This window comes from Bos javanicus, chromosome 11 (assembly GCF_032452875.1).
Source record: "Bos javanicus breed banteng chromosome 11, ARS-OSU_banteng_1.0, whole genome shotgun sequence".
NCBI classification, from domain to species: domain Eukaryota; kingdom Metazoa; phylum Chordata; class Mammalia; order Artiodactyla; family Bovidae; genus Bos; species Bos javanicus.
In genome coordinates, this window is record NC_083878.1 from 49,811,038 (window position 1) to 49,825,370 (window position 14,333).

The following is a 14,333-nucleotide window of genomic DNA, read 5'->3' on the forward strand; positions in this document are numbered from 1 at the left end:
GACAAATAATATTGACAGAAAGCTGGGACTCATGTGTGTGCATGTATATATGTTTATGTATGTGCACAGGAGTATGTGTGTGTGTGTGTGTATATGTGTGTATATACATGTGCATGTATATGGGTATATGTTTATGTGTGTGCATGTGTGTCTATGTGTGTATGAATGTATCTGTGTGTATATGTATGTATATACACACGTGTATGTATATATTCAGTTCAGTTCAGTTGCTCAGTCGTGTCCGACTCTCTGCGACCCTATGAATCGCAGCATGCCAGGCCTCCCTGTCCATCACCAATTCCTGGAGTTTACCCAAACTCATGTATATATTAGGTTGGAACAAAAGTAATTGCAGCCTTGCATTGTTGAATTTTTCTGTTTGATATTGGAATATATTCTTAAATAAATGTGGTTATGTTATACATCATTTTAATGTGCATTTCTTGCTTTATGTTTTTTTTTCGCTAATGACTTATTACTTCCTGTTTTTTAACATTTATTTTAGACCAGGGAATTCATGTTAGACAAAAATCTAATTCAAACGATTTTATTATTTGAGTTCAAAATGGGTCGTAAAGCAGTGGAGACAACTCACAACATCAACAATGCATTTGGCCCAGGAACTGCTAACAAACATACAGTGCTGTGGTGGTTCAAGAAGTTCTGCAAAGGAGATGAGAGCCTTGCAGGTGAGGAGTGCAGTGGCCACCCATTGGAAGCTGACAATGACCAATTGAGAGCTATCATTGAAGTTGATCCTCCTACAACTACAGGAGAAGCTGCGGAAGAACGCAGTGTTGACCATTCTGTGGTTGGTTGGCATTTGAAGCAAATTGGAAAGGTGAAAAAGCTTGATAAGTGGGTGCCTCCTGAGCTGAGAGCAAATTTAAAAAATTGTTGTTTTGAAGTGTTGTCTTTGCTTATTCTACCAAACAACAATGTATCATTTCTTGATTGTGACGTGCGATGAAACGTGGATTTTTACAACAATTGGTGATGACCAGCTTAGTGGATGGAGCAAGAAGAAGTTTCAAAGCACTTCCCAAAGCCAAACTTTCACCAAAAACATGTCATGGTCACTGTTTGGTGGTCTGCTCCCTGTCTGATCTACGACAGCTTTCTGAATCCCAGCGAAACCATTACATCTGAGAAGTAGGCTCAGCAAATTGATGAGATGCACCGAAAACTGCAACACCTGCAGTCAGTATTGGTCAACAGGCTGGGCCCACTTCTTCTCCATGGCAACGGCCGACTGCATGTGACACAACCAAGACTTCAGAAGACGAATGAACAGGGCTACAAAGTTTTGCCTCGTCTGCCATATTCACCTGACCTCTCGCCAACCGACTATCACTTCTTCAAGCATCTGGAAAACTTTTTGCAGGGAAAATGCTTCCATAACTAGTAGGAGGCAGAAAATGCTTTCCAAGAGTTTGTTGAATCCCAAAGCATAGATTTTTACACTATAGGAATAAGCAAACTTATTTCTCATTGGCAAAAATGTGTTGATTTTAATGGTTCCTATTATTTGAGCCTAGTTATAAAGATTTTAAAACTCATGGTCCAAAACTGTGATCACTTTTGTACTAACCCAATATATGTGTGTTTAGGTGTGTGCATGTGTGCATATGTGTATGTGTATATGTGTGTGTGTGTATATCTGTGAGTATGAGGGGGAGTCAGATGGTGACAGGAGTGTTGGGGAAACAATAAAGCGGGCAGGGACTGGGGGAGTCTGGGGTGTGGGAATCGCTGTTTTTAACTGAAGGATCAGGAAAGGTCTCACAGACAAAGAGGAGGAGGTGAGGGAAGGCAGACCCTCCAAGAGAAGGAACTACGAAGGCAAAAGTCCCCTGAGGACATCGAGGTGGCCAGCAAGTCTGAGGCCAGGGAGTAAAGAGAGCAGCAGGGGATGAGCACAGACAAGTGATGTGAACCACACCCTGCAGGGCCCTGGGGCCATGGCAAGACCTCTGCCTTCTTTCTGAGAGAAAGGTGCCTTGGGGGGGATTTAAGGGGCGAAGGGACTGCATCTCCTCTAGTTCTAACAAGGTGGCCCAGCTGCTGCGTTGAGGACTGATCCTGAGGCGATTGGGATGCTGGTGGGGAGACCACAGAAATGGCCTCGCCAGAGATGGTGGTGGCCTGGGCCCAGGCAGCCGTGGAAATGGTGAGGAAGGGTCAGTTCGTGGGCAGGCTGTGGAATTAGAGTCAGCAGGATTTACGGATGAAATGGTGAAGGCGATGTGAAGACGGGGGCAGAGACTGGAGCAATGCGGCCACAAGCCAAGGAATGCCTGGAGCCACCAGAGCTGGAGGAGGCAAGGAAGGGGCCAGAGTACCTCCAGGGGGAGTGTGGTGGCTGACACTGGCTTTGCGACCCCTGGTTTCAGGAAGAAGTGTGAGACTATATGTTTCTTTACTTTAAGCTACTCAGTTTGTGGTATTTTGTTATGGCAGCCTCATGGCACCTGAAGTGCCATGGTAAGCACTTGAAAAAATAAATAAATGGATGTGAAATACAAGGAAACAAAGAGAAGGAAATGATTCCAGCCAATTTTTCCCTAAGCAACTGAAGAGAAAGCAGACTGGGGACCTCCCTCGTGGACCATTGGTTAAGATTCTGAGCTTCTACTGCAGGGGGCACGGGTTCGATCCCTGGTCTGGGAAATAAGATCTCACATACACCGTGTGTGACCAAAAAAAAAAAAACAAAACGTAAGCAGACTGTGCTATTCGGTACGCTGGGGACAACTCTGCTTTGTCCTCTGTAAACTCAAGTACATGAACAGTGCCCAGCACTTAGGAGGGCTCAACACACTGAGTCAATGGACAGGTGGCAGGGTGCTTAGGAGGGTCTTGGTTAATCTTATTCTTTAGACCTGCGGTCACCTGACCAAGAGGGATACCTCTGTCCTCCGATTGCAAACTCTTCAGTTAAAGACTCTTGAGTTTTTGTGGCTTTTACTAGGTCACTGAGCTTCAATGGAGATGGTTGCTAGAATCTCTTGTAAGCGTTAATCAATGTGCTGCCTTTGCAGAAGCTCACGTTTTCCTTGGTCTGGGGTATGTGCCCAGGGGAATCTTCACATTGTTCTCTGTCACCTGACTGATCACCTACATTTATTGAATGATTATTTTGTGCCAGGAACTGACTGAGCACATTATTTAATATTATTATTAGTTTCATTTAATAGTGAGGAAACTGGCACAGTTGAATTAAGGTTAATTATCTCAACCAAGACCACACAGCTAGTAAGTGGTGGATCTAGACTAAAACCCACGTCTGTGCTTGTGCCCCTGCACTTTATCTTCTCCCTGTCATTTTTAAGGTGTGTTTCCATGGGAACTCTGAAACTCCTGCATTCAGAGGGCAATCGGACCTTTCCAACTCTGAACTTTAATCCCACAGGTCCATTCTCCCGGTTTAAACTGCACTTTTAACTCAACTCCCTTTCAAGCCCCATCCACTGCTCTTGATTTGAAAGCATACATCTTTTAATCCATGAGGTGAATTTCAAGTTCTAGCCTTTGATTAAGGAACACCATCATCTCCCCACACCCTCAAGGTGAGCGACATCATTAATCCAAGGAATCCCCCCAAATTTCAGACACTTGACCAATGATTTCCCAGGACTTGTCTTCTAGTCGTCACGATTTGGTACTTTTTCCCTTTGGCCATACCATGCAACTTGTGGGATCTTAGTTCCCTGACCAGGGATGGAACCTAGATCCCCACAATGAAAGCGCTGTGTCTTAACCACTGGACCGCCAGGGAGTTCCCTGACTTGGGTACTTTTGACTTGGGAGAAGGAAACGTCAGGTGATGAACTGAACCCTAATTTCTTCTCTTTAAAAAAATTATATATTTTTGGCTGTGCTGGGTCTTTGTTGCTGGGCATGGGCTTTCTCTAGTTGTGGTGAGTAGAGGCTACTCTTCATTGCAATGCACAGGCTTCTCATTGCATGGCTTCTCTTGTTGAGGTGCACAGGCTTCAGCATGTGGCCTTAGTAGTTGTGCCTTGCGGGCTTTTGTTGCTCCAAGGCATGTGGAATCTTCCCGGACCAGGGATCAGACCCATGTTCCCTGCATTGGCAGACAGATTCTTATGCACTGTACCACCAGGAGAGTCCTGAACCCTAATACCCTGAACATTCATATACATTCTTATCGTTCATTGCAATCTTTTCAACACTGCTCCTTTCCACCAATCTTATTCCATTCTTTTTCTTAACTATCATCTGTTATCGCAAAGAATTTATAAACATCTAAAAGCTGAAAGTGAAAAGTGTCCAATTCTTTGCGACCCCATGGACTATATAGTTCATGGAATTCTCCAGGCCAGAATACCGGAGTGGGTAGCCTTTCCCTTCTCCAGCAGATCTTCCCAACTGAGGGATCAAACCCAGGTCTCCTGCATTGCAGGAGGATTCTTTACCAACTGAGCCACAAGGGAAGCCCTCTAAAAGCTGAGCATTTTCCAAATACTTCATCAAAACTGCCCTAAATTATAGGTGAAATGCTCTATAACAATGTCTACCTAATAACAGCATAGTAAGTTGTGAAAGAGACTTCCAGAAAAACATCTATTTCTGCTTTATTGACTATGCCAAAGCCTTTGACTGTGTGGATCGCAATAAACTGTGGAAAATTCTGAAAGAGATGGGAATACCAGACCACCTGACCTGCATCTTGAGAAACCTGTATGCAGGTCAGGAAGCAACAGTTAGAACTGGACATGGAAAAACAAACTGGTTCCAAATAGGAAAAGGAGTACGTCAAGGCTGCATATTGTCGCCCTGCTTATTTAACTTATATGCAGAATACATCATGAGAAACACTGGGCTGGAAGAAGCACAAGCTGGAATCAAGACTGCTGGGAGAAATATCAATCACCTCAGATATGCAGATGACACCACCCTTATGGCAGAAAGTGAAGAGGAACTAAAAAGCCTCTTGATGAAAATGAAAGAGGAGAGTGGAAAAGTTGGCTTAAAGCTCAACATTCAGAAAACGAAGATCATGGCATCTGGTCCCATCATTTCATGGGAAATAGATGGGGAAACAGTGGAAACAGTGTCAGACTTTATTTTTTTGAGCTCCGAAATCACTGCAGATGGTGACTGCAGCCATGAAATTAAAAGATGCTTACTCCTTGGAAGGAAAGTTATGACCAACCTAGATAGCATGTTCAAAAGCAGAGACATTACTTTGCCAACAAAGGTTCGTCTAGTCAAGGCTATGGTTTTTCCAGTGGTCATGTATGGTTGTAAGAGTTGGACTGTGAAGAAAGCTGAGTGCTGAAGAATTGATGCTTTTGAACTGTGGTGTTGGAGAAGATTCTTGAAAGTCCCTTGGACTGCAAGGAGATCCAACCAGTCCATTCTGAAGATCAGCCCTGGGATTTCTTTGGAAGGAATGATGCTAAAGCTGAAACTCCAATACTTTGGCCACCTCATGCGAAGAGTTGACTCATTGGAAAAGACTTTGATGCTGGGAGGGATTGGGGGCAGGAGAAGGGGACGACAGAGGATGAGATGGCTGGATGGCATCACTGACTTGATGGATGTGAGTCTGAGTGAACTCCGGGAGTTGGTGATGGACAGGGAGGCCTGGCGTGCTGGGATTCATGGGGTCGCAAAGAGTCGGACACGACTGAGCGACTGAACTGAAGTTGTGAAAAGTAATCTTTGTTGCAACTTTTAACAAATCTTAGCCAATTCTTGGGTGCCTGGAAAGCAATTTGAGATTGGGCAGGGTGAAGAGAATGTCTGGCACCATGGCCACTGGACAAACACCTAGAAATCTATGCAGTGGGTTATGGTTTAATCAGATGGGATACGTGTTTGACCCTTGGTCTGGGAAGACCCTAAATGCTGCAAAGCAACGAAGCCTGTGTACCATGACTACTAAGCCTGCTTGCTGCAACTGAAGCCCATGTGTCTAGAGTCCATGCTCTGCAACAAGAGAAGCCACTGCAATGACAAGCCTGTACACTGCAAGGAAGAGTAGCTCCCACTTGCTGCAACTAGAGAAAGCCCTTGCTCAGCAACAAAAACCCAGCACAGCCATAAATAAATAAATAAATTTAAAACCAATAGGGAGTTTTAAGGGGGAAAAAATTGATGGGGAGCAGGCTTTGAACCTTCTCTCTGGTGGTGGGACTCGTGCTGTGCAGATAAAGTTCTGGGGTCTCCTCCCCAGTCCTGTCTCTTTAGTTTCACTTGTCCTGTGAGGCTGTGAGTAGGTAACTACTCCCAGGTCCTTGTCTGGACTGAGCAGAGGCCCCACCTTCCCCTCCTGGCTCAGCAGCCTTCATGGTCCTCCAAAGTGCCACCAGCAATGGGTCTTGGGGTAACCTGAATGGGTCCTGGAAAATTCTGTAGACAAATGGACCTAAAACCTCAGGTGTCACTGGAAACACAAAACACACACACAGATGGAAGACAGAGGAGACAGGAGAGGGAGCAGAGAGGGTCAAGAATAAGAGACCCATTGGGGCATTTTAAACTACAAAAGTTCCCTATAGAACAGTTAAGACACTGGTACCAGTGTCTGTTGAGCATTACTTCGAAGATGGAAGCAAGACAGTCACTGAAGCTCCACCATGAATGAAATGAAAAGTGCTGTGTTTAACACAGTTTGTATATACATATGTACCCCAAAATGTTTTCTAATCAGAACACAGATAAGCTAAGTGACCAAGTGATTAGGTTATAAAAGATAATCCATATAAGGGTTCAGTGTAAGTTAGTCTGGGAGCCTATTACAATGTAATTTACTTAAAAACTTTAATTCAGAGTTGTCAGTGAACATGGTCGCTACCATTCATTTGGGTCCACTCAATCTCTTTTTTGCGAAGCAGCAAACTTTCATTAGCACGCTGTATATCCCAAAATGTTTTTTATTGGTGAAACTAGTGTCCTGTTGGGGCTTCCCAGGTGGCATTAGTGGTAAAGAACTACAATCCATATCGCCACAAAAGAGTCGGGGTTGGTTAGAACAGCTTATATGACCAGGGTGTAAAAAAATCTATGAAATCTTCAACTCGAAGAAAGCGTGGCTGAAGCCTGCTTCCTAGTTGGTCTGGTACACTTGCTAATTTAGGAGTACTGCAAAATCTTACCTTAAGAATATTCTGCTTCTACCTCGTGTTTAAATCTCTTATCTGCATTCAGAAGACCTAAAAGGAGGGAGCTGGGACTTCATCCAAGCTTACAGAATAGGATGTCCCAACTGTTTTTGTGCAGCTTTGCTATCAAAGGCTTCCCTGGTGACTCAGACAATACTCTGCCTGCAATGCAGGAGACCCGGGTTCGATCCCTGGGTTGGGAAGATCCCCTGGAGAAGGGAATGACAACCCACTCCAGTATTCTTGCCTGGGGAATTCCAAGGACAGAGGAGTCTACTGAGCTACAGTTCACAGGGTCTCTAAGTCAGACAGGGTTGAAGTGACTAACACTTTTGCTTTCAAATGCAGACTAATATTTCATGTTTAAAGCAGGATTCTAAACACACTTACTCCAGTCGGACAAGATTTCCAGTAGCAGCTCACTCACCAGATCAGACTGGTCACCTTTTCTACCAAATGCAACAGGCTTGGTGACCTTTGAAAACACTCCCAATAGAGGAAGACTCCTGTAGGAGCATTTCTGAAGAATCTTCTTACAGAGGGAATGTCTATAGAAACTACAAGTTGTAAATTATGCTTAGGCTTAGGCCAAGGCTCTGGACCCACTGAGAGCTCAGTTAAGTATGTATGAATGAGAAGACAGGGGTGATGGTGGTTTATGCACACAGAGCAGGCCACACCCACTGTCTGCAAAGCAAAAGTACTAGGCTCTTGGTGGTTCCTAAGGGATCAGTGAATTCTTCAGACTAGAGCTCATCAGTCTCGGCCGGAGGAAATCCACTCTAGGAGGGTGTGTGCACACCTGGCCCACAGGGCTTCAGGTCAGACACACACATTCAACTTTTGTGCACTATCTGTATATCAAGAACAGCTAAACAGGGATACAAAATCATACTCAAGGGTTTCTTTACTCAAGGGTTTCTTTTTGTGAATCATCTCTTTTACTAGTGCTGTAAAGGTCTACTGACTATGAGACCCGAAACCTTGAGGGGAGCATCGTTGTAATTTGAGGAGGCTAGCCAAGGCACTACCCACTTGATAGCAACTAAGATTGTTATGTTCTGGACCAGCCTGTCTGAGATTTGAATAATCTCTCTTATTTGAATCTGCTAACCAAGTTATCAAGGCTTGCTGTAGGGTTCCTTAAAGAAGGAACTTCCCAAGCTCATGTATTTATAGAACAATTACTTGACAGAGATGAGTTGAAAATTAAGAGTACTCATCAGAAACAAAGCATTGCTTAGGCATGGTTGAGGTCAATGGGCACAAAGAATTATTTTTATATTATTCTGAGAAACAAAGTCATCTAAACTTGGCTTTGGGATACTGTGACGAATTTAAGGCCATATTTAAAAGCCAAAGAAACTCCTAACATTGTTACAAATGACCAGCAAGTCTGCAAACTGCTGCCCCATCTTATGGTCCAACTTAAACCTCTCTCCAGCTCAGCCTGGACCCGGGGCTTCAGTTAACCATGTCTCAGAGAGTGAGCTATTTTGGGTTTTTAAGTGCCTAGTGGAACTTCAAAAAAGAGCACGGAGGGAGTTCCCTGGCGGTTCAGTGGTTAGGTCTCACCGCTTTCACTGCTGGGACCCAGGTTCAATTTCTGGTTGGGGAACTAAGATCCTGCAAGCCGCATGGCAAAGGTTCCCTGATTCCCTGCCCCCTGAAAATAAATGAGCATAGAAAAGCCTGACCCTTGTGCCAGAATTAACACCAACTTTAGCATATAATTCTGGGAAAGTTTCATACCTGGCATTTTACTTATTGCACATGAAATCAATTTTGCATGTTCCTCCAAAAGTGTATCTGCAAATAAGGGAGACATGGCAGCTCTCTCATATATTAAACCCTGATGTGGGGCTTTACGCTACAAAACAGATACACTTGTCAAACAGCTTCTAGCACCCACTCCTGTTACACTTGGATAGTTTTTTACCCATTACTGCACTAACCATATGAGACTCCAGTTACAGTACACTTACCTGTTTTATTGGACACTTTTCAGTGGCTGGGACTTCATTCAGAAGACTGCCTTTTGCCGACCACCTCCTCCCACTATCTTTCCTCTTGACCACCTTTCCTTATATAGCTTTAAAAAGAGCTGAGATTTAGAGAGTCTGTGAGGCTCAAGAGCCATGAAGGGGTCATGCTATGAGGGGCCATCGAGAGAACTCTGTGAACTCCTTTTAACTAATGGCCCACAGACCAGAAAGAAGCTTATTATAAAATCTCTTTGTACGTCATTGAAAATTCAAGTATTGAGAGGGAAAAAACTGGGGGGAGGATAATGGAACGGATGGATTTTTGTATTGCTTCCATTGGTCTAGTAATGGAATCTGCTTTCCTAAACTACATTTCTTTGTGGGTCGTTCATAGGGAAAGGGGCCTTCTCTTATACTGCCTGAGTCTAATTATAAATGAAATAAGAATCTACTACATAACCTAGGCTTCAACTCTGTGATTTAAAAAGAAAATAAACAAAAGACTGATACAATCTAAATACAAATCCAAATATTTCACTGTAACCAATCATAGAACTTCTATCTTATGACCATGGTCATAAAAGCATAGGCATTTCTATTTGTTCAAGAGACCTTTAGTATTTTAGAAAACGAAATGAATGAAAACCTGAGGACGTCATGAGGTAGATTCTACTATTTCAGTCAAATTCCAAAATTCTGTTGTTCTCCGTGACTAAATATCCAGGAATGGGAAGCCCATGAACCCCTACAGGAATTACTTCTGGATACTTAAAACACAGTGTATCAGAAATAGAAAAAATATATAGTTTCAACATCCCCTGCAGGTCTTCCTCTTCACTAGTTTTTTTGGGGGGGTGGGGGAGGAAACGTGTTCTATATGAGTCATGACGTTAAATTTCTACCAGAATATCTTGAGCAGAAAGATTTAAATTATTTCCATACAGGAAATAAAGACAAGCATTGTAGAACACGTATAAACTTCCATGCTAGACACTCACTCAAAACTCAACCAAACCAAAACCTCTCAAAACTCAGGATCTAGTTCTTAGAAACCTGAAGCCATAGCCAAGATAAACAGTGGTATACTGATTTTCTCTCCTCTACATCACAGTCTTTGCAATTATTTTTATTCAGTAATTCCAATAATACGATGTTAATTAAGAAACTAAAGAAAAGGACACAAGAATTTGAAGGGCTTAAATATATTTTTTATATTGATAATCTGTGTCTTTCTACCCTAATACATTATTATTGATTACATACAGGATGAGGTGAGGTATTTGTAAAATATCTGGTAAAAAATAATATACAGTATTCTGTATGAGATGGAATTTTATGAACCTTTAGGTCTTCTGAAGTGTCAAATTGATCATCTAAGTTAAATTAAACTGCCCTGACTGGACTTACAGCTGTTCCCTCAAACCATGTTTAAAAAAAGGATCTTACATTTTCCCAGAATTTGTGCAGAAAAGGGAAAGCACATAATTGACAATTTCTATTTCTCACATCCAAAGTAATGCATTCATACAAAATCAGGACCTTCAAAGTCAAGCATGAAAAGAACAAAAAAACAAAAACAAAAAAAATAGGTTAGAGATATATAATCTCTGAATAATGTTTAGGCTAGTTCACCAACACCAAAGAAATCCAAGTGGCCAACAGTCTTGAAAATGCTTTATTGAAATGTGTGACGTATGTGCAGAAGATGTGTGTGAAAAGACCACAGCTTGAAAACTGGTTTTGGAAACCTCTTAACAACCGATTGAAAAAAAAAAAAAAAATCCTACTGGACTGGACTTCTAGTGTAACCAGAAGCCTGTGTAAAATTTTCCTTGAAAACATTTTCCATCACAGAGACTAAAGAAAACAAAGCTAGGGTATCTGGACATTGTTGGAGGCTGAAGTTTCAGAGGAGGAGAAGCCACAGTTTTTTGTTTTGTTTTTTAAAGAAATGTGGGGTGACATCTTTTTTGGTTACATCTGAATGAGCATGGACTTCACAGTTCTCAGGAGAACACCGGAGGGTGCTCGAGTCTGTATGCTTGTTGAAGAAACAGAGAAACACAGATGGGAGGAGAGAGGGGAGACAGAGGGAAGGGCTTGGAGGAGAGAGAGCACTGGAACAAGACATGATTAGGTTAAGTCTAGTTATAAATTTATCAGAAGCTGTGCGCACCTTTTTTAAAAGTCCTAAATTTACATTCCAAAAACTGCCCCCCCGACCCCCAAACCCACTGTCCCTGCCTTGGAGCTATTGTGAAAGTCTATGCACAAAAACTGGAACAGAAAATAAAAAATATCCCAGCCCCTTCAAACCCCAAAACAAACCCAAGAAAGCTGTACATTTTTTTTTTACACATAGGATTAATAATATAGGCATATAGGTGGCATGATTCAATTAAAAGGCTTTACTTTTTATGCTTGAAAAAAAAAACCCAATAAATAAAAAGGTGCTAAAGTTAGCATTAAGAATTTGGTTGTAATATATTGACAAAGTCTGGGAAGGCAAATCCTCAAAGCTCCCCTGATACTGATCTGTCTCAGCAAAACTATGAAGCAAATACATAAATAACGCAACATATGATTGAGAAGGTGAGATTTTCAAAAACAAAGACAACATAATCCAGGTTAACTTTGTTGAACAGTGAATAAATGAAATTCATCTACACCTGAATAGAACATATTTAACAATTGAAAAAAATTTTCAACAACCACAGAAAGAACTTTTTCAACAAAGAGAACAAGACTTGTTTTCAGGACACACAGACGCCTGCAGCAGATTCCCACAGCAGCTGTACTGGTGTATCTTCTATGGATGAGTTAGACAGGCTGAGCTCCACACGGAAGATGACTGACAGGGCGACGGGACAGCCACACAGGGCGGAGCGACACCGGCTACGACCCCAGGTCCACTGCAGAGCTGGCTTGTGCGTAGGAGGCACACAAAGAAAGGTGATTCAGGCAGACATTATTCAAAAGCTACTTTGTCAAGGAACTCTTTTTGCCTCGTAACCATTGAATAATGTTTGGGAAAGCTTTGGGCTTTTATGTTTGTTTTAAGTTTTACTCCTTGTATTTAAATTTCTTAAATAACAAGGTCACTAAAACTCATGCACGCTGCAAAAAACCTCATGCAGTAGTTAAGGTAAACCATCCAAGCAGTTTTTATTCATTAATATTCATAAATACACACAGCAGCTTCATTAGAGATTTCCATTTTCCTCTTCAGTTTGAATGTGGAGTATTACGAGAGCCTTCTGCATGTCAGGGTGCAGGAAGCAGAGATCACCCCTGCACTGCTACCTACATTTACCTGCTAGAAGTAAAAATTAGTTAAGTGGAAATGATTATCATATATATTTTCTCTCTTCCTTTTTGAATGTACACAATGTAACAAGAGTGACAGACCTGAAATTACAATCACCAAACAAACCCAAGATAGTTGTTGTCCACTTTCATTGGCAAATACAGCACAGAGGACATTGTCTGCGAATTGGGATGTCATCAAAGAGGAGGTGGTGGAGGCTCATTTCCTTTATTACTCTCTTTTAAATTTAGGTTTTCTAAAGCAACATCTAAAGGCATAATATCTACACAGCCCATAGCACCAAAATCTGCCATTTCCCCCCGTTCATCCTCGTCTGAGGACGAGCTCTCTTCGCGCACTAAAGTGGACAGAAGGAGCTCTTGGACAAAGAGGCTGCGGTCTGCGCGCTCACTTTCCATGGACTGGCGCTCTGTTTCAGACATTTTAGGATCATTCAACCTGCGTAAATTAAAAAGAAAAGATCTCATTGGTAAAAAGTCAAGGAACAATGGCATGGTCAGTTTCTACAATGTCCTACATTATGCGAGCTCCACGGAGTCTAAGACATACTACTGGAACACCTTGCTCTAATTTACCTCCTTAATTATGTGGCTGTGAATTACCCACACTGGTAACAATACTGTTACCCTGAGGTGCAAATCTATGCTTTAATTAGATTCAATGAGAAAAAACACATTGGGATTTCTCATACTCCCTATAGAGAAAACTGGGGTGAAAAACCTAGGAAAACAAAATTTCTAACAGATTAGATGCTTGGGCAAGTAGTAATTTCCTTAGCCAGAATTTCAAGAGTTCGTAATAAAAAGAGGAAAAGTAGCAACACTGGTCCCCAAAACAAAATCTATAGCGACTAGAATAGTCAACTGAAAATAAATCCTAGTTCTCTTGGCCTGTCTCTATCATTTCTACCTAATTCTTCCAAAATAAAGATACGTCCAGGAGCACGAGAGGGCAAACACACATGTACAAGCAGACACATGCATGAGCATGTAAGTGTGCACCTACGCTCTCCTACCAAGGACCTTGTAACAAAGCTGACCTGAGACTTATAATGGCCCACTACGCTCAACAGACACGTACACTTCTGAGACCTGTGTCATGCTGGGAAACCTGGTTCATCAACATGGAGACAGGACAGATATTAGCACGTTCGTATTACCAACCTATTAAATGACTTATGCAATATCCTGGTTAGTTTCATTGCTAATTTTATTTATCTACATTTTTTAGTGTCCAAGAAAGAAAGGGAAACTGACTGAAGCACTGGGGTAGGAAAAGTATCAAACAGGAAGATGGTAACAGCGAGGGGAGGTCCAGCAGGCACGCGTGACCCCCAGGGGCAGCCAGGTGCACTTGGAGCCCATGCTCACCTGCTCCCAGCACCTGTTCTCTGCAGTCCCACCTAGGCTGGAAGGCATGGGGGCATCTCAAAGTAGCAATGGAGGAGATGTGCTGGACACTCACTATGGGCTTCAAGTGTTTTTTGTATGGATAATCTCTTCTAATCCTACAAATTAGGTTTCATTATTATCAATTTATGGGAAGAAGAAACTGAAGAGGTTAAGTGACGCTCAAAAATCTCACAGCTATCAAGTTCAAACCACTCAACCATTAGATTAATGGCTCAGAAAACAAAAGATCTAAATTTCAGAACTGTAAGAACACAAAAGGCTCTGGAAAGTAACGACATTAGATCCACACACCAAAGGAAATGACTGATGACATTTATAATTAAAACCAAGTTCAGGATACAAGAGAGTATATACTGAAAGAGGAGACTGAGCAATAGGCTACATATTCTCAATCGAAACTTTGAAACTGCTAAGAAATGAAGTACATTCCACATTCTCAGTTTTGGAAAAAGCCTTATAGAGAAAAATAAACTGA

The 14,333-nt window shown here is 42.1% G+C and overlaps 1 protein-coding gene across 1 annotated transcript in view; it reads right to left on the reverse strand.

The window, feature by feature from the left end:
* Positions 1-10,775: 10,775 nt before the first annotated feature.
* Positions 10,776-14,333, reverse strand: part of KCMF1 (potassium channel modulatory factor 1) — a 79,362-nt gene continuing 75,804 nt past the window's right edge. The window contains exon 7 of the mRNA XM_061432714.1: positions 10,776-12,884. Within this exon, the coding sequence (XP_061288698.1) occupies positions 12,623-12,884 (262 nt within the window). The 3' untranslated portion in view covers positions 10,776-12,622. The remainder of the gene's footprint in view (positions 12,885-14,333) is intronic.